Source organism: Polypterus senegalus, chromosome 17, assembly GCF_016835505.1.
Source record: "Polypterus senegalus isolate Bchr_013 chromosome 17, ASM1683550v1, whole genome shotgun sequence".
Taxonomy (NCBI): domain Eukaryota; kingdom Metazoa; phylum Chordata; class Cladistia; order Polypteriformes; family Polypteridae; genus Polypterus; species Polypterus senegalus.
The window spans coordinates 60,150,808-60,172,642 of record NC_053170.1 but is presented as its reverse complement, the minus strand read 5'-3'; the positions used below and the strand labels follow the sequence as shown (position 1 = coordinate 60,172,642).

Here is a 21,835-nt window from a genome sequence, read left to right as displayed (position 1 = left end):
AAGTAACACTTCTGCTTCACTTTAGTGATTTTGAGCCCTTATTGCTTAATTTTGTCTTAAACAGCTATTTTAATTGCTCCTTATTATGAATAACATGCAAATGACAAGAGAGAGCAGCATTTCTCCATTTAGCTTATTTACATTTACACCTGTGTGTATTTATCTGCACTATTGGGTTTAATTAAATACTTGGAAGAAAAATGAAGAGAAAAAAGTGAAGGACTGAGAATTACTCGTCCATTTTAGCCTTCAAATCATTTGCATGATAGAAAGGGAAAGAAAATCTAGGATATGAGAATGACCTGACATAGCAGAGTTAATTTAATTTCATAGCTTGTTAGTGCTTTATTGGCAAGAATTGCTTTCTAATTAAGCAACCAGGTCAGAACAAAAACCTGCAGCCACTGCGGCTCTCCAGGACTGGGATTGAGGACCCCTGGTCTATACCATTAAACACAGCCTTCAGTTTCAGTTTTTAGCTCCCAGTTACACTTGCCTAAAACCATGCCAGCTTTTTTTATATACCATGTGTCTGTGTGTGCTTCACAAATGAAGCAACTTAATACTCATTATATTTTGAGTTGTTACTGCAGGAGACCACAGCTGTAGGTGATGCTTTGGCAGAGCTCAGGCATTTCCTTGCTTAAGTCAGCTGACAGCAAACAAGCTATTAATACTTCTTGTGGTGTATGACTCCAGCTTTGTTAGATGAAGGATCTTAGGCCCAAGTCATATAATGGCATTAGAGAGGAAACTGAATGCAGAGATTTAAAGCTTTCAATTCAATTTTGAATATTTAAAATGTAAAAATGTGATTTATTTATAACTGAACCATCATGTAACTTGCATATCATCTTTCACATTTATCTACCTTTTAAAACACACATTACAACACTCACAACTTGGTGTTTACATCCTACAAAATCAGGAAAATTAACATGGTTTATAAATATGGAAGATAATGAGAAGTTAATCCATGCATTTATTTCTAGTAGAATTGTCTACTGCAATGTGTTACTTGTATGTCTTCAAATCATTTTGTTTACAGATTTACAGGAAAAATGACTACCAACCCAAATATTAAGTATAATAAAATAATTCCAGTTCTTAAGTAGTTACACTGGCTTTTAGTTAAGTATAAGGCTGATTTCAAAATCATATGTCTTACATATAAATCTTTACGTAGCCAAAGCCCTGCCTACTTATCTAAAATTATATAAAAAAGCAGAAAGCACATTATGATTTCAAGATACAAGTGTATTAAGGATTCCAAAAAGTATTAGAACAAAAGCGTCTGAGTTAGTGAAAAGCTACATTGCCCATTGATGTGAAGTGATCTTCTCTGTTTGTTAGTTATCTGTTTGTCATTTTGGCAAACATTTGAACATGACAATAATCATGAACTGCTACTGACACCTCTCATTTCTGTTTGACTTTTCTGTATCAAAGTGTGGTACATGGCAGAGTTTTGTGGTGAGTACTAAGTTGACAGGTATGGTGGTCAGCTTTGCTGGTACAACAGTGGTGAATGCTCATATGTTACTTTATAGAGTCTAGCTGAATAGGAGTAAGAAGTTTGTTGGTCTGATTCAAATTGTCTGTTCTAATCAAAATTGTTGTAATGTTATAGTAACTGTTTTTATTATACATACGTGACAGGATGGAATGAAATGCAACAGATAGGCTATCCTCTGCAGACCAGGCTGAAATGACATACAAACTGTAGGTGATCATTATAATCTTTAATATGCTGTTTAATGTGCCCCAGAACTAGACTGTCAAAGCATAATGACTGGAATAAGTGTCACTAGTCTGTAATCATTCAGACAGTTTTCTTTTGTTTTCTTAGGCACAGAGATAATTGTTGTCCTTTTGAAGGAATGAAGATCACAGATTTTTTCAGCAAAATTTTAAAGACATTAAATAAGATATTGGCTAATTGGTTCCTACAGGCTTAAACACACCCTAAAAAACTTATGGACATTAACTTGTTTAAAAATCCTCCTTATATCATGTACAGAAACAAATAAGTATTAGTAACGTGGTGGTGCAGGCAATTGAATGCTATTGCAATTAAGCAGTCATAGAAGTTCATTGAATAGAGAAAATGTAGACAAAATTGAATTAGTCCCTACTGTGTAGTGCACAAGTATCTCTAATACCTGCCAAAGACTATGCTAATTGTTACAGCTGCTATATTCGGTCTCTGGGTTACTCACATTTAGCCACATTTAGTCAATTTTTGATGTCATTTGTGATCCATGGTTTCCTATTAAGAAAGGAGTGGATTGTCTTCACAAACACGTAGTCGTCCATGGATTTTATGATAAATCATGTTACATTTGCATTTTTCTCAAGATCTGATGAGGATGGGTGGTAGAAATCAAACAAACAGTATTAATTAAAGAAAGAAATGTATCCTGTATTAGGACAAGTCTAATAAACCCTTTTAAATTAGTAATCAGGTAGGAAAAAAGCTTTTCATTGCATCTTTTATTGCTCCTTAGAGGGAGCATCCATCACAGCAGCCTATTACAGAATGATCACATAATAAAATCAGAAGCTCATACTTATTGACCTATTTACATATCAATGCTGATTAATGCTTACATATGATACCCTAATTGGTTAAAAGACATGCAGTGCTTCAACACAGAACACAATCATCCTAAATAAAAGTTATTCTCCATTTTATGCTTGTTTTTCAATATATGTTAGTTTAGATATCTGTGTATGTGACAACTGTCCAGTTTTATAGTTTACATGACATCTGCTTATCTCTTAATCATATATTTGGTGTATTACATCAGTATTCTCCTGGTACATTCTTGTCTTTGTTGTTCACTTGACCTTTATCTGGTTTCCTTATGTGCCCGGAAAGGTTTCTGACATTTATTAACCCTTTTATACTTCTAAGATGGATGCTGTATTTTAATATAGAAAGCATATAAAAACACTTTACCCTAAATGACTATGTGACCCTTAAGTGTACTTTTTGTTCTACAGAGGCTACAAACATGTCTCAGTTTGCACAATCAAATATCTTTTGCAGTTTTTCCTGTTTTCTTTAGGAACAAGAAAGATTTTTTTCTGGCTCCTCAAATTTCAGCATCTGCCTGTAAGTTGGCAGCAGAAATACTAAAAAATAACCCAACCATCTCAGTTGGCGCACAGTAGTTGGACATACATAGCTTTTATTGAGATGTAGGAGTGAGCCACAGTATTAGCACACGCCATGGGGCAGGTGACATGCTGCTCATATTTAGGTGTAAACATTCCTTAATTTTCTTTTGTTGAAGTCCCCAGCAATATTAACTAATTTCTCATGATGCTAATGTTTGTATTCTATAATACATTTGTACAGAATTCAGTGCATTGTTTGTTTTGGCTTGCAGTGGAATATACAATACAATACAATACAATACAATACAGTTTATTTTTGTATAGCCCAAAATCATACAGGAAGTGCCGCAATGGGCTTTAACAGGCCCTGCCTCTTGACAGCCCCCCAGCCTTGACTCTCTAAGAAGACAAGGAACAACTCCCAAAAAACCTTGTAGGGAAAAATGGAAGAAACCTTGGGAAAGGCAGTTCAAAGAGAGACCCCTTTCCAGGTAGGTTGGGCGTGCAGTGGGTGTCAAAAGAAGGGGGTCAATACAACACAATACACAGAACAGAACAAATCCTTAATACAGCATAATAATAAAATTTTAGAAGTGGACAGAATTTAACAGTAGATGATATCACATAATAAGATTTGGATATTTTTAGAGTCCTGGAGACCTCATCCATCTAGCTGCCTCCCCATTTGGCCATCTCACGGCTGAAACATTGCTCGCCAGCCATGAAAGGACCCCTTTTCCCATGATTCCTGTGATCTTCCATCAGGGATGACATTACCATAGGCAGACAAACAACTTGGCAATTGCCACATTTGAGTACTGAGAACAGAAACAGAATAGGTGAGGGTTAGTATTCAAATATAATTATCATGTTACTTATGTTTTAGTGCTAATGACTAACAACAGAGATGCAGTATGTACAGTTAATCAGCAGCTCTAGTCAGGATATGCTAAACTGAAGTAGTGAGTCTTCAGCCGGGATTTAAAGGCTGAGACTGAAGGGGCATCTCTTATAGAAGCAGGAAGACCATTCCACAGTTTAGGGGCCCTGTAACTAAAAGCTCGACCTCCCACTGTTATTTTATTAATCCTTGGAATCCTAAGCAGACCGGCATCTTGAGATCTTAATGTGCTCAGGTTTGTAAGTCATGATAAGTTCAGACAAGTAAGCGGACCTTGGCCATTTAATGCTTTATATGTTAAAAGGAGGATTTTGAAATCTGCCCTAAACTTAACTGGGAGCCATTGTAATGATTTAAGAACTGGGTTATGTGTTCATATTTTCTTGTTCTTGTAATAATTCTTGCAGCGCATTTTGGATTAACTGGAGGCTGTATAAGAACAGTTTGAACAGCCAGTGAACACCGCATTGCAGTAGTCAATCCTACTAGAGATAAATGCATGAATTAATTTCTCACAATCCTGTTTATTTAGAAAGCCCTTAATTTCCTAACATTTTTAAGATGGAAAAAACATGTTTTGGACGACTTTGTAATATGTGCTTTAAATGACATGCTAGAGTCAAAGATAACTCCTAGATTGCGGGCTGATTCAGTAAAATTAATTGGGATTCCAACTGAGTTAAATGATGACAAAATATTGCTGTGATCAGCGTCATTCCCTCAACAATTAACATCTCTGTTTTATCTGTATTTAAAGACAAGTAGTTCTCATTCATCCATTCCTTTAATTCACTAACACAACTAATTAAAGACAACATCGGAGAAACTTCATTTGATTTAAATGAAAGGTATAACTGGGTGTCATCTGCATACGAGTGAAAATTAACATTATGTTTCCTAATGAGAGATCCCAGTGGAAGCATGTAAAGTGAAAACAGTAAAGGTCCCAGTACTGAGCCCTGCGGGACACCATATTGAACTTCTGTGTATAATGATGGAGTACTGTCAGCACATTTCTGTACATATTGGAATCGATTTGATAAATAAGAACTAAACCAAGCGAGCACGGGCCTGTAAGCCCAACATCGTTTTCTAGCCTGTGCAGTAAAATAGAATGGTCAATGGTGTCAAATGCTGCACTTAAGTCCAACAACATAATTACAGTGGAGTTTCCTTCATCAGAGGATATCAGAATGTCATTTACAACCCGTGTTAGTGCGTTTCTGTACTATGACCAGTGCGAAACCAGACTGGAATTTCTCAAATAAATTGTAATGCGTAAGGTGTGACTGAAGCTGACTGGCGACTACTTTTCTAGTATTTTAGAGAGAAATGGTAAATTTGAAATAGGCCTATAATTATTTAGTATGTGTGGGTCTAGGTCTGACTTTTTAAGTAAAGGTTTAATGACTGACACTTTTAGTGCATCAGGTATGTGCCATGCAGTAATGAACTATTGATAATGGTTAGAATAGGCTGCAAGAACATCCATTGCACTTTTTACTAGTTTTGTTGGCACTGGATCTAGGGAACAAGTAGTGGGCTTCATTTTAGTAATTAAAGTTAAGACTTCCTGCTCAGTTACAGGATTAAAATTACTAAAGTGCTGAATGCAATGTGCAGGGTCTGCTAAGCTAGTATTTGGTTTGTACTGTGATGCTGAGATCTGGGATCTTATATTTTTAATTTTCTCATTGAAGAAGTTCATAAAGTCTGTACTGCTAATATCTGTTGGTATTTTGCACTGTTGATCTGAATTGACATTTGTTAATTTAGCCACTGTTCTAAACAGTACCCAAGGATTTTTATTATTGCTATCTATTAATGTAGAATAGTATTCTGAGCGAGCTTTAAAGAGGGCTTTTTTATATTTATTAACACTCTCTGTCCATGCAATTTGAAAGACATGTAGCTTTGTTGTTCTCCATCTGCTCCAGTTTTCGACACTCTAATTTAAGAGCTCAGTATTTTCATTAAACCAGGGTGAATTTCTATGTGCTTTGATCACTTTTGTTTTAGGGGAGCCACTGTGTCCAGAGCATCTCTCAAGGTCACATTATAATGTGATGTTAACTGATCTAAATGGTTTTCCACAATTACACTCGACTTACTCAAGGTATCTATAAATTTTGAAGCAGAATTACAATCTAGATGTCGCACTCTCTTTGTTTTAATCTGTGAGTGCGTTGGCATGGGCAGAACTAAATCAAATGTAATTAAGAAGTGATCGGAAATAACTTCATTTAATGGAGTAATATTTAAATTTTGAATTTCAACTTTGTAAGTTATAATTAAATCTAATGTGTGGTTATGATTATGAGTTGGACCTTTGACAATCTGACAAAATCCTACTGAATTTAACAAATAAGTAAAACATTTGCTAAAAGTGTCAGTTTCCACATCAATGTGTACATTAAAATCCCCCATCAGTACTATGTGATCATAATTTATAGCCAAATCAGATAGAAGGTTGCTAAATTCAGTCATGAACAATGAATATGGCCCTGGTGGTCTGTAGACTAGCACTATAATTGTGTTGGAATCTGTTTTAATATTTAAAATGAATACCTCAAAGGATGTAAAGTTGCCTAAATTTTTAGAAGTGATTTGCATTTTGTTACAATGAATTATTCCAAGGCCCCCTCCTCCTCGACCAGCAAACACTAGAGAACTACCTTGGAAAGTAAAATGGATGACACTTCATCAATAAATATTCCAGATCAGGTGAACAGATTTTAGAGACAATTTTAACATTTTTGCAGCACCATTTGTTCATTATAAAAACACATTTGTCCTTTACTTTTACCTGACAATTCAATCTGTTAATCATAAAAGACAGTTAAAGCAATCTGGCTGTTTTGTAGGTTCTGTTATCTGAACAGTTAACCATGGTTTAAAGAAATAAACAAAATATCAAAAACATAACAAACACAACAAACATAACAATCATAGTGGTTTCTGATACAGTATGTATTCAATGTAACCAGTCTTACCTGAATGATGTCTGTTTATCTCTTTCACCCCCTTTTCCTAACTCTCTTTGTCCAGCTACTCTTAGTTGAGTCATGCTGGTGATGTAATCCGAGTATAGCTGATGATGAGAGCTCAGTGTTTATTAGGCTTACAGTTGAAGGATTTGTTAATCATGATTAATAATCATGGCAACTGACTGCACAAACACCAAAAACAATAAAATTACACCAAGAATCATGAGTCTCTGTCAAAACGTAGCTACCACAACATCGTTTTTTTCCTCTGGTAAACACATTCATCTTAGTGAAATTTGAAAAAGAAAAAAATCAACCAGAGGTGTAAAAACCCTGACATGCCATAACACTACTTGGAAAAAGAGAACTAATCAAGCCCACAAGGAGATGCTTTGCTAAGTAGCCCTGGTGTCAACTGATATGACTTCCTTTCTAACCAATTAGCAATCATATGCACAAAAAAATCCAGATGCATAAATATGTGCGTTCACCAATTTCCACATTCTTCCACTCCATAAATCCCAGTCAGCAAGAAAAGTAACGGGCGTGCATGCGCCTGCTGCCCCACCCAAACTCCTCCCAGAATTATGCCTCTTTGCATATGCAAATCAATATAAATAGCCTTTAAGCTCAGCATTCTGTAAAAAGTCATTGGCAAAAGCACGGGGGGAAATAGAAGAATTTCAGCGAATACCAAGTGGAGGCAAGGGAAAATGTACTATATGTATTTGTTGGCTCAAACAGTGGTATAAACAACAAAAGGAAGTTGATCGAGTGACATAGAGTGTCGGAGAAACTCGAAAGCTCAAGTTCACAAAGTCGCACAGTGCCCGAAATATAAAAGAAGCTTTCAGATATCAAAGTAGCCGTCTGAGTGTCAAATGAAAGCTTATTAGGGTACAGAGAAAAGAAAAGAAAAATAGGGACACAGTGAGAAAAAAGCTCGAAATGTCAACTTTAATCTCGAAATTTCCACTTTAATCACATAACTGAGTGGAGAACTTGCATACGGCAAGCATTTAGCTAGCATGAAAATGTGCATGGCTTTACACCAAGTTTAGGTTTTATACATCGCGATTTGAGCTTGGAAACGGGAGTACACAACATTTTTGTGCATACACACCATTTATACATGAGGCCCCTGGAGATAAGTTTAAGTACTACATTTTCTACAATCTTTACAGAAATGCTACGAAAAATTGATGAAAAAATACAAGAAAATATGAGTAAGCTAGGTTTAAAATTAGAGTGCTTGCTGCTCAGATTGAAAATGATAAGCAAATGTTTATGAGCTGTATTGAAGTAGCTGAACAATAGGCTTCCGCCATGGATGAAAAAGCAATGGCTGCTAAATCAGAATGCAAAGTGCTTACTGACAAACTGACTATGTTGCATGTGGCATTGCCACTCGTACCATTGCTCGCATACTGAAGTGCCAGCATGGCACTGCCAGATCTAAACACTAGAGGCGTGGAGAGTCGCTCACGTACTGAAGGGTCACGTGCTGGAGGTGGAAGATGCTATCGCAGTTTTCATAACTGATCTTTTCCTGAATAAGGAGTGACATAGCATATGTGCTTTGTCAGCATGACTGTGTTGATCAAACAGTCTACTAGTGACTTTACGCTGTAGGAAAATGAGTAAATAAATCAAGGTAAATAGGTAAATAACATTTGATATGGCCTTTATATACGTAACATTTTTTTTTTTTATATATAAACACCATCACAAAACATAATGACAAACAGAATTCGCATGATACCTTGGTGAGCTCAGATTCCCTGGTTATCCTCCTCTGAGTGCACCTCTGTTATAGAATGTGTTTATTTGAAAACAGCAGTGTCAGATTGGGGAGAGCGTTAACGTGACTGAGAGAATAAAACTGAATTAAAAAAAAGCTACTTTACAAGTATCATAAATTTACGCCAGCTGTTACAGACGCAAATCAAATGTATGTTTTTATTTTATAATAGTAACAATAAGAGCAGCTCATTTACTCAAAGTGGTAATTCTGGGAAGTGTCCAGAATTGACCCCATGACCTCTTGATTATGAGTCAGCAGTTCTTACCGCTGCACCACCCACACGCTCATGTCAGTGTCGTACCCTAACCCGATTTCTTTTCTTCTGTTGTACTGTTGAATAAAAGCACACTTGTTTTGTTATACATATACCTTTTGTGAAAGTGTTTATTTGATATTTGGACTTCAGTCTTCACACATTATACACTTTATGTCAAAATTTTGTTGTTAGATAGATAGATAGTACTATAACATGAAAAAAGTTTTTATTTTAGCTATGTGTTCAACAATTCTTGCATTTCTCACATTTCCTGTCATCTTAAATTTACCCAGATTGTTGTAGACATGGAACACACATGAAATGCATGTGTTCCAAATAACGATATATCATTTACCCTATACAACTCCAGGCACCTCACACCCAGATGAAGAAGACTTGAGCTAGGAAAACGTTTTCCCTGAATTGAGCTGCGGCGGTGGGGGGATGGAATAGCAGACTGCTTGCTGCTTGTGCTGATCGACACATTTACAAAACAAAAGACACTAATGGAGAGGTGCAAAGGAATTTAAGGTGGCCCAGAATTACAAGTTTTTTCGTAGGCTTCATGGATTCTAGTGTTAAGTCATGATATCATTTTTATGAACATGGAGAAAAGGCAAATAAGATGTTAGCCCAACAAATCCAATACTGTAAAACATAAAGTCTGTAATGCAATAACAGCAATTAACAACAGAGACGGAGAAAAAATTATTGACCATAAAAATATAACCTACAGTATACATTCAGTGAGTACTATAAGTCCTTTAATTCTACTCAGTTTAAAGAAGATAAAAGACATGTTTATGAGTTTCTTGATTCATTACAGATACCACAGCTAGATACTCTTAGTGTGGTGGAACTGTATACACCTCTGACACTTTCAGAATACTAGATACTATAAACAGGGCGAAGTTGGTGGCTGTGAGGCTAAGGATCTGCGCTGGTATCCCGAAGGTTGCCAGTTTGAGTCCCCATCACTGCCTAAATAGATCCTACTCTGCTAGGCCCTTGAGCAAGACCCTTAACCTTCAATTGCTCCATGGGCACTGTACAATGGCTGATCCTGTGCTCCGACCCCAAGGGGTATGCGAAAACTAACAAATTCCTAATATGAGAAATTGTATAAGGTGAAATAAAGAAAAAAAAAACTCACTTCAAAATGGGAAAGCAGCCGGCTCTGATGGCTGCCCAGTGGAATTTAAAAAAAAAAAAATTCAAATAAGTTAGCTCCACTATTATTAGCAACATTTATAGAAGCTAAAGACAACAAAATTCTACCTCAAAACTTTCGCTAAGCATTAATTAGCATCTTTCCTAAAAAAAAAATAAGGATTTATTGCAATGTGCATCATGCAGACCAATCTCACTTCTGAATAATAACATTAATTATGTATATGTATAAACAGTGCATACGCACATAAATGTTGCATACACTCATTTCCATGCTCACATCGCTGTGTATAAAAACTATACAGGGTGGCCCAGATCTAATAAGGCAGATTCAGATCGTCTGGATGACTTTGATTTATGCGGGGATGATTCCAGTTTGGCGCAAAGACGATTCTTCATGTTGTCAGTTTGCACACTTTTTGATGGTCCGGGATTTTTCGGGTGATTTTCTATGTAATAAACTTAATAAGTTATAGCGTAATAAAAATTGCATAATTAGATCTGGACCACCCTATACTTGGCATAAAGCCATGCACATTCTCACAGCAGTCTATCCCATTGCATACGTACGTTTCTGCTTGGTTTTGGATACTGGCAGCATCCAGCAGTGCTACTGTTTCTCTGTGGTGTCCCTTTTTTCAGAGTTAGAACATTTGAACAATCTAGATAAGAACAGGCCATTCAGCCCAACAAAGTTTGCCATTTCCTATCCACTTATTTCTTCCAAAAAAGCATCAAGTTGAGTTTTTGAAAGTCCCTGAAGTCTTACTGTCTTCCACACTACTTGATAGTTTATGCCATGTATGTATGGTTCTTTGTGTAAAGAAAAACTTCCTAATGTTTGTGCGAAATTTACCCTTAACATTTTAAACCCTTTGGATTAAAACTATGGCAAAACTATGAATATTTCTAAATTTCTTATGAACATCAAACTTGCACTACTACTCTTTTTTAAATGTAGAATAAGTGAAAGAAAAAAGAACTTGTAATCAAACAGTAAGATCAGTTAGAGGTAACATGACTTACTGAAGCTTGTTGAAACAAAAAACAGCAGCAAAAAGAGTCCCACAGAACTGGGATTGGAATTCAGACAATGCTGTATGAATAAAAATAGGATGCAGCTCGAATGACAAAGAACTGCTGTGCTAAAATGTGAACATTATTTGTATTTTTCACAATGTTTGGCTGCAGTGAAAGGTGTTTTAATATATTCTATTTATCTGGTAGAATGTTTCAAGCAATATCATAATAAAATATGATAGAAGAACTATAATTAGTGTTTTTAATTTTACATTATGTATATGTTGCTATGTAATGTGGAAAATATGAGTGAAAAACTCTCTCTCGGCGTTTACTATAACCTTACTATAACAAAAATGTATAAAATACTGCTTTCTGCATTTTCTTTAATCACTGTTTTTCTGTATATAATATCAGGTTTTAGTGACCCATACTGCTTGTTGGGGCTTGTTTCATATGGTGAATCAAAAGACGCAACTCTCAAAAGGGATGGACCACTTCTCCGTAAGCAGAGGAAAGCAGTGGTGAAGAATACAATTCCTGAAGACCAGATCCACCGCACCAGTGTCAAGAAACAGACTCTCAACCCAGTCTGGAATGAAACCTTTTTGCTGTATGAAATATGTTTTTCTATATTTATTACTGATTGTTTTTTATTTTTCTTTGTTAAAACCTAAATACTCATATACAAGTTTTACTAGAGAGGTTGCTGATTAGTTATAATTAGCCATGTAAAGACTGACTCTATTTATTACCTCCACCATATAGTTTTATTTTGCTACAATGCGGGAATTTAATGAATTTAATCAGGTTCTCTGTTGATGATGTATTAACAAAATATACAGATCCTTTTAAATTGATAAGATAAAGTAAATTAATTTTGTTTAGTATTCCTCCAAACACAATGTTTACATCAGGATCTCCCATGAAATGTTCACCTCCAGATCGATGCCCATGTGATACAAGATGCAAAATCCATACAACTAGATAGATTGATAGATCCCAAGGGAAATTTAATGTACAGTATTCCTTTTATGTTTTGCTACTAAGTATAAATTAATATTAATATGTTTTAAGGCAGTGGTTCTCAATCTGTGGGGTGGGGAAAACCCCCCTAGGGGGGGCACGAAGATGTGAAAAAAAAGAAAACAAGAATCGAAAATATGAAAAATACATTCTGATACTAGAAAAATAAATATAGAGTTAGATAAAGGTCGATTAAAGTTAAGTAGGTATAATAAAATATGCATCTATATATATCATAATTAAAAAAGAACAAATTTGTATTAGTGGGCTCCTTTCAAAAAAATGTTAAGGGGGCGTGATTAAAACTGTTATGAAAACTCGGGTTGCAAATACGTAAAGGTTGAGAAACGCTGTGTTAAGGGAAGGTTACTGAAATCACCCAACCCCATACGACTTGACTTTCATTGCCTGGAACAGCAGATAAAGTAAGGGTGGACTACTGAACTAGATATGTGCATATTTTGTCAGTAATTGTCTGTAGTAAAGATATAATTATGTTCAACAACTTTTTTAATATTTGATATGCAAAGCTTAGCTATTTCCTGTGTCTCTATTATATAAAAAAATCCAGGGATGAGACGTGACTTTTTCAGAAAGATACAGTACATTCAAGTCCCGACAAAGTAGTCGTAAAGAAGTTCCAAAAAATTGGCATGAGGCACATGCATAGCAGGTTAGAGATAATGAAAATATTAAACTAGAAAGTCTCAAAAAAATGATAGTAAAGTTTGCATAAGCACAAACAAACGGAAATTATTACACGGTGAAATAACGGAACAGCAAAAAGAGATTGAATATATTGACTGGATTTAAACTTTAAGTCGGAGACTTGTAGGTCATCTAATTCATGTTGCCATCCGGGAAAAGTAGTGTTTCTTCCCAACAAAGAGGCATATCTGTGAGAACTAAAAGATTTGTTATTTGGTGAAAGTGAAATCCACATGCGTTAGCGGCAGAGACGTGAAGTGGCTGGCATGTAGCACAGGCCAGGGGTTGGTGAGCGAAGCCCCCTAGTCTTCTATATACGTTTTCATCCATTTATTTATCTGCATATTATTCCATTAAATATTTACTATAGTGTAACTGATCTTTATGCAGAGATAAAAAAAAATAATAATCATTTTAATAAATAAATACATTTCCGTTTGGTGTTGTTTCTTATAGTGTATGTATGTAGCTTTGTGCTGCCTTAAAGAGCCAAGAACAAAGATTTTAAGATTAAAACAAGTCAAAAATATTAACTTACTTCTTTTGCTGACATGGAAAGTGAAGCTGAAAATTACACCTATTCACAACTTACTCTTTCATTTTAAACCTACCTACCTTATAGAAATATATAAAAGAAGGGGGAAAAAAGTGTGGAGTCCAAAATGAAGCTGACACATACAACATTATCTGACTCTCAGCACTAAAACCTTTAACGACTGAAGCTAAAAATACGGATTTTAAAATGCAATTATAAGAACAGTTTAAGACCACTTGTTAAGAATCGAGGGGACCATTTAATTTGTATTGTACCACATTAATATGATTTTACTAAGCTTTCCATGTAATTCTGGTAAATATTCCACTTATGTTGCCTTCATGGCAAACACCTTATATGACATATTTTACAGTTCAGTAAATTGCGTCTGAGGAACTAACAAATACAAAGAATAGAATTTGTGAAGTTAAAAAGCATTTTGCTGTTGAATGGAAATGTTGAACAGAAAAAGAAGCATAGACTAGACACCACAGTTTTTACAAAGAATATGATCACATCATTATCTTTATGTATTGTCACTGGGTCTTAAAGAATGAAGTGAATTTCACCAATGCATTAAAGTTTATCATTACATGTATGAAAAGAGAGAGACACTTGTCAATACTATTCACCAGCTTGTCACATTAAATAGTACTTTACAGTAGATGAACAGCTGAAAAACTTATTCACATAATCAGAGTAAAAACATCAATTACAATTATTATCAAAAATGATTATTTTAGGGAAAAAATGTTTTGCAGCATTCTCTCTACAAAGGTAAGAAGGTTAGGTGATATTAGATGCTTAATTGCAGTGATGTAGCGATCATTACGACTTTTTTTTAATGTTTTTGAATTAGCACTTGCATATTATTGGTGCGCCCATTATAACATTGTCTTACAAATCAATTGATCAGTTAATTTTTCAATTTTCAGAATATTTTATCTAGAAAATACACTGCAGTTGAGCTGCCTTTCTTTGAAAAAGAAGGTGGAAACTAGCTGTGTATTTGCTGTCAGTCATATTGGGACACTTCAGAGATGCTCGTTGAATTCATGTGTTTAGGCTGTGAACACAAAATTGTGTTGCACATATAATTCACACATTTTTTTTGTTTTGTTTCTGAGATAGCACACTATCATAGTGTCCATCCATTACTGTAACTATAATCTAAAAGATAAATCAAATGGACCTTTTGAAACCACACAAGTTTGAAATTTCAAGAAAATACATGACTTTCATAAATCATTCGCTTCAAATATAGGGAGAAAATATTGGAGTACATTGGGAAGTTAGAGTCTGTCAGATGTTAATATAAATGCAAACCATTTACAAAAACTGAACACAAACTACACCATCCATCCATTTTCCAACCCGCTGAATCCAAACACAGGGTCATGGGGGTCTGCTGGAGCCAATCTCAGCCAACACAGGAAACAAACCCCAGGCAGGGTGCCAGCCCACCGCAGGGCACACACACACACACCAAGCACACACTAGGGGTAATTTAGAATCGCCAATGCACCTAACCTGCATGTCTTTGGACTGTGGGAGGAAACCGGAGTACCCGGAGGAAACCCACGCAGACATGGAGAGATCATGCAAACTCCATGCAGGGAGGACCCGGGAAGCAAACCAAGGTCTCCTAACTGCGAGGCAGCAGCACTACCCATTGCGCCACCATGCTGCCCTGAAGCTCATTGTGCTACATTCAAATATATCACAAATCCTTATTGATACATTAAGGCGAATACACTTCTGCAACATTTAAATACTAGTTTCCTAATAGGACTTCACTGTTTACATCAAATCCAGGCGATTCACATGTTGCATCATTACATTTCTCATGTAGTGTGTCTTATGCCTTGAATTGCATTGTGCTGTATTTAAGTATAAGTCAGACCCCTATTAATGCAATAAGGTGACAAAAATGCTGTAACGTAAAACAGTAGATTCAAACACATAAAACACTAGTTTCATTTCTAATGATCTGAGTCTTTCTAATGATTCAATGTTATCGATTTAGTGGTACTATAGGTGCTATTGTGATGCAGCAGTCTGACCACTAGATGCTGGAAGGTTGTTGGGGCTCTGTCTAGCCCAAAGGGTAAGACGCGGTATTGCCAATGGCTACTAAGGGTGCCGAACACAGTTTTCTCCTTTGCAGACTCTGTCAAGGGGAACATCCAGTATCCGTTCGTCATGTCGAGATTGGACAGATATTGGGATCCAGCCCCGTTCTGCAGGAGGTCATTCACCATTGACGTGGGATAAGCATCAAAACAGCATGCTTTATTAACTCAATGGAAGTCATGGCAGAATTGTCAACTCCCGTCAGGTTTGGGGATCATTAAGATAGGACTAGACCAGGGACTGTGACTCTCTTCGATCACATCCAAGTCCAACATGCATTTTTTTTCTGAGGCTACTTCAGGGGAAGCTGCGGCACCTGTTTCAGCCTGTTCATGCCAGTGCTTGAGAAGGTTCGTATGGTATATCTATTCAGAGGGATGCCAATTCAGTTGGTGTATTAAATATGTATTAAATGGTGTATTAAATAATTTACCAGACCTTTTCTCTCCCCAACTTCCCACGGGACCTGCCAGTGGCCCCACAACTTGGACAGAAATGAGCAGAATAGGACCATTTCACAGTCCACCAGGCGTAATTTTTGGTACACATGCATCAGTTTTACAGGCAGGGCCTGACTGTGCTGAGCTGCTTCCAAGTGATCACCAACCAGTTTTGAAAAGCGCTCCCGTAAGGTTGCACCATAATCAAGAATGTTGTGGCACGGGCGCACTGCTTCCTCTGGCCTCTGAATAGCGATTGGTGTAGCCTGCTAGGGCATGAACGTACTTATGTCCCCATGCCAAAGGTTCAAACATACTGACTATATCTGTGTCAGTACCTACATCATTGATCAGCAGGGCAAAAGGAACATGCAGTGATTCTTTCTAATGTTTTGTCATGTCCCAGATGACCCTCAGTAAGTGAGTGTGCACACTGCACAAGGTTGCATACCTGTCGGTGGTAAAGTTGGATGACTAACATCTCGGTCCGTATCACACCCTGAGGCTCTGTCACCCAATATAACAGGTCATTTTTTAGCACAAAATGGGGTTTGAGAGTCATGGAGGATTCGATCATCTGACCGTCCACAGAGGCTACTGCATTCCTTGCAAACTTCAAGGAACTGTCGTTCTACTGCTTGAGTTTAAAAGAGGTGCACAGGGAGTAAAACTGAAGCTGTAGGGATGCTAGGGAGCATGGAGCCAGTTGACATGGTAGCGTAAGTGGTCGGGACTGCCGTCATCAGCCATGTCATCAATGTAACCCACTTCATACTGGGTTGCCACTCCCTTACCTGATCGCTTGCATGGCAGTGCACCACCTTGTAGCTCATTCATCACAAGACCCCAGTCTGGGAGCAGACGTGGGTGGTCCTCGTCAGCTTCTCTTTGCAGCCAGTCTCTTCCCAGTGTCACGGCACTACCACCAAATGCAGCTGTCAGAGGCTCCCTTGGGTGTGCACTCAGCAGATGGTGAAAGGATAGCATTGGCCCTGACTATGTATACAGCTAAGATGGGGCCGTTTTCCATTGTATTTTTGTGGGCGGCAATAATGGTGGTGTTAGTGCCAAAGTCATACAGGGCAAGGACAAGTGTCTGTTGTCTAGAGCCACACCTGTAAGAGGGAACAGGAGATGGATATCTGCATCTGCAATTAATTACTGAATATTACTTGATGCAGGCAAGAAATACACAAAATCTCTAAGCCTGCTTAATATAAGTTTGTGGCCAATCACATCTAAAGTTGCACTCAAGTCGAGCTGCATAATAACTGCACCATTCTCTGCATATGAGTATATCGTAAATCATTTGGACTTTATTCTGTGCTGAAAGTACAGCACAAGATTTACTGAATATTTTTACAAATAAACTTGTTTTTTTGAAAGTTTGGAAAAGGTTAGAGGAAAAAAAAGTTACATTTGAAATATGTGATAATGACCCTTTTGGAAATCTGATCATGAATATAGGTAGCCAAACAAGAAATATTAACGATGTTAAGCATGGAATTAGTACTTTATGTGCATTTTTTTCAGAAGTAAGTCTAAGATGCAGTTTACTAACATTTCATTTACTGTCCTAAATTTATTATGATACTGAGAAAACAGACTGATATACTGTATAGTGACCCAATTTTATTTGATCTGGAAATTGCCCACTCAATATTCTCTTTGATGCTGTCTACATTATTTTAAAAGAAATTCATATAGTTATTAGTAACATTAGAAGGAATTTTTGGTAATGTTAATTATTTCTCTGAATGAAGAATCTTTCTCAGAATCCGCTTTTCTGTACCTCTTTAAGGTTATCAATCAATACAGACTTATGCTGTTTTACACAGTAGAAGAGGAGGTCTCTTCCAATCCAATAATTCAAGAGAAAGATATCAGTTTTCACATGAAACCCTGCCATGATGTCCACTCAGCAGGCTAAAATGCCTCATAACTTTTTCAGCTTTATTACTTTTATAGCAATAAACCTATGGGCAGTGCTTTTCTGTAATATTGTCTTTAAGCATAGGGTGAACACCATTTTACTTTTCGATATATAGCTTTAAAATATTATTTAAAGTGAAATAGTGAGCACATAACACAGGGATATCAAAAAAAATACTGAAATATCACTCTGCCACTGCTCACTGTAGATTGTATTAATATTACACTATTTTAGGCATGTTCTCTAGACTTTTAACATCATAAATAAAAATGCTTAGTAAATTATATATGAAACATTTTAGAATTTGTTCCAGAGTAGTCTATTTAAGTTTGTTTTGTTGTTTGGAAAACCTTTCATCATTAAAAGTGTAGACATTTCCCTAAAACTCTTTGTTTTTGTGTGTTTTTATTTGTCTAATTGCTTATTTCTCTTTTGGTCTCAGAGAATTTAAAGAAATTGCTGACACAGAGCTTCACATGGATATGTGGTAAGTGATTTTATTATATGTTGATTTAAAATGTTTTTTTTTAAACATGAGTCTTATTCTAGGTCTAAAAAAATAATAAGCGAGTACTTACTGAGTAGTAAATATCTTTTATTTATTTTAGGGAGGCTGGAGTGCATAATTGACTAGAGTTTAACAAAATCTTTTCAGAGGATACATATTTTCACAACATTACCCATCTTTGCATCAGTCTCTGAATGCATTTACAGTATAACCATCATCATCATCATCATCATCATTTATGTTGATTTTTAGAACATTAGAACAATCTACACGATAACAGGCCATTCAGCCCAACAAAGCTTGCCATTTCCTATCCACTTAATTCTTTTTAAAAAACATCAAGTCGAATTTTGAACACTACTTGATAGTTTATTCTAAGTGTCTATGGTTCTCTGTGTAAAGAAAAACTTCCTAATGTTTGTGCGAAATTTACCCTTAACAAGTTTCCAACTGTGACCCCATTTTCTTGATGAACTCATTTTAAAATAACAGTCTCAATCCACTGTACTAATTCCCTCCATAGTTTTAAACATTTCAGTCATGTCTCCTCTTAATAAAATGTAGCCCTGGAATCAGCCTAATTGCTCTTCTCTGGAATTTTTGTAAACTGGAGACCAAAACTGCACACAGTACTCCAGATAAGGCCTCACCAGTGTGTTATAAAGCCTGAGCAGAACCTCCTTGGACTTGTACTCTACACATTGCACTATATAACCTAACATTTTGTTAGACTTCTTAATGACTTGTGAACACTGTCGGGAAGTCAATAACATAGAGTTCATTATGACTCCTAAATCCTAAAGGTGTATACTTTTAATTTTCAGACCTTCCATTGTGTATTCTAACCTAATATTGTTACTTCCTAAATGTAATACTTTACAGTTACATTAAATCTGCCCAAGTGTGTATGCTGTCCTAGTCCATCTATAATGATTCAACAAATTGTAGATTATCTGCCAATCCACCTACCTTGGTATAATCTACAAACTTAACCAGCTATTTACTTATATTCCTATCTAAATCATTTATATATATTAAAAAGAGCAGCAGCCCTAGCACTGACCCCTGAGGAACACCACTCTTAACATCGGCCAGTTCTGATAGGGTCTGAGCCAGTTTAATAAACCACATCCTGAACTCCACTTCTTTTAGTTTGATGCCCAACCTCTCATGTGGCCCCTTAGCAAATGCTTTCTGAAAGGCCAGATAAATAATATGATATGCTCCACTTTGATCATATCCTTTGGTTTCTTTCTCATAGAATTCCGTGTTGGTAAAACATAACCTCCCTCTTCTGAACCCATGCTGACTGTTCAGTAAAACGCCTGTTCTTGCCATGTGTTGCTCAATCTTATCCTTAATAATTCCTAGGGATGCTCCAATTAGATTGTTAAAGGCAAATACCAATCACCAATTTCATGTTACTTGATTGGCCGATTCCAATACCGATTCTGATTTTTTTTTTTACCTTTGTCTCTTAGGTGTTGCACAGTACACGTTTTATTTCCATGGGGTAGCATTTTTTTCTTGCTCCCCACAGCAACACAGTCCAAAGTACCAAGCACAAAACATACTCTTCTTCTCTGTTTCTCTTCCTTTCTCATGTCTCCATTCCTCCAACAAGCTTTATCCTCTTCCACCCAACTCTGGCTCCCTGTATGGAGTGAGGCGGCTCCTTTTAAGCTGATCCTGGGAGTGCTCCAGGTGGCTCATTAATCAGACCCGGAATCAATCCCAGGAGAGGTGAAAGCCCAAAGTAGGGCTCTACAGCTCCCCCTGGCGGCCCAACTCCAACTCCCTGCGTACCCTGTGGGAATCCATGGTGCCATAGCCACCCAAGATAGCTGCCTTCTAATGTCCCAGGACAGGTAGTACCTTGCAGATGCCCTCTCTCCTGATCCTTCCATCCAGCTTGCATCCTGGCCAGATAATGGCCGTGGCTGCCCGTCAAGTCAATTAACAGTGAAAGAGAGGAAAACAAAAACTTCAGTCAACACCATCAGTACAGTAGCTGCTAGTGAGTATGGCAGGATCAAACATAAGCCAAACGTGTGCCAAATGAAATTCTCAGTCCAGAAAGGTTCATTTTAAAAAGGTTTAGTGAAAATTCAAATTAAACAGTCCACACAATAATAGAGAATTTGCTAGACACGTAGAATAAAAGGCAAAAAAAAGGAAAAATGTTTCTTCATGTTAAACTTCAGTTGTTTCTAAACTTAAGGATGAGTTATTTTTCTATGCTGTACTTCACATTCAGTACTTTCTAAACGTACAGCTCTGCACAGACAACTGAGCACATTAAGGCACGGTTTGTATCCGTGTGACTTCCATTCCTTACTCATGGCAAGGCAGGTCACAAACTGAGACTAATCTATGGTCAGAGGGACAAGAAATAGTTAGAATATACCAATTTAATTCAGCGTGTGGGGGTGATAAGAACCTCCCATATACTATGCACTTATTTATAGGCAAACATTCAATATAATTTAAATAACTAACAAATGGCTTTTACACCATCCCTAGAGAAATTAAAAAGAAAAGTGCAACGGCAGCTTACACCTGCAGCTACAGACACTTCAGTATGCGAGTGACTCTCCATGCTAGTGTTTAGTTCTGACAGTGCCATACTGACACTTCAGTACATGAGCAATGGTACTGAGAATACAGTCAGGCTTCATTTTTTGCGCACACACACCCTCAGATCTAAACAGCAGCATGGAGAGTTGCTCACATACTGAAGAGTCTCTGGCTCCAGGTGGAAGCTGCCATCTCACTTTTCATATCTGATCTTTTACTGAATAAGGAGTGGCATTGCACATGTACTTAGTCAGCATGCCTGTGTCAATCAAACAACAGGAAGCAGTACAATCTACTTGTAACTTTACGCTGTAGGAAGATAAGTAAATAAATTAAGATAAATAGGCAAACAACATTCGATGTGGCGTTTATATCTCTCTATTATAATAAAAAAAATCTTGGGTCGAGACGTGATTTTCTCTGAGACACTTTAACGTCCCGCAAAATGCAGTGAGACAAAAGGACAGATGCTGTACAAGTTTTTTTTTTTTTTTTTTTCATTAATTTTATTACAATCCATACAAAGCAATCAAGTTTTTACAAAAAGAAAAATTTAATTAAGAACAGATCGATCCCCACCCATGAGAGAGAGAGCAAGCCAAACAGCGTTAAATTTAAGGCTTGTAAACATACCTAAATTAATAAATTCTCTGTGCTTTATAAACTTATTTTAAAATATTACTGATTAGATCCTGCCATGTTTTGAAAAAAGTC

At 36.6% G+C, this 21,835-nt stretch overlaps 1 protein-coding gene across 2 annotated transcripts in view; it reads left to right on the top strand.

The window, feature by feature from the left end:
• The window catches only part of unc13d (unc-13 homolog D (C. elegans)), a 400,017-nt gene that overhangs the window by 101,152 nt on the left and 277,030 nt on the right, over positions 1-21,835 (top strand). For both annotated transcript variants that reach the window (XM_039739768.1, XM_039739767.1), the window contains exons 5-6: positions 11,679-11,874; positions 18,479-18,523. In XM_039739768.1, coding sequence (XP_039595702.1) covers positions 11,679-11,874; positions 18,479-18,523 — 241 coding nt within the window. The remainder of the gene's footprint in view (positions 1-11,678; positions 11,875-18,478; positions 18,524-21,835) is intronic.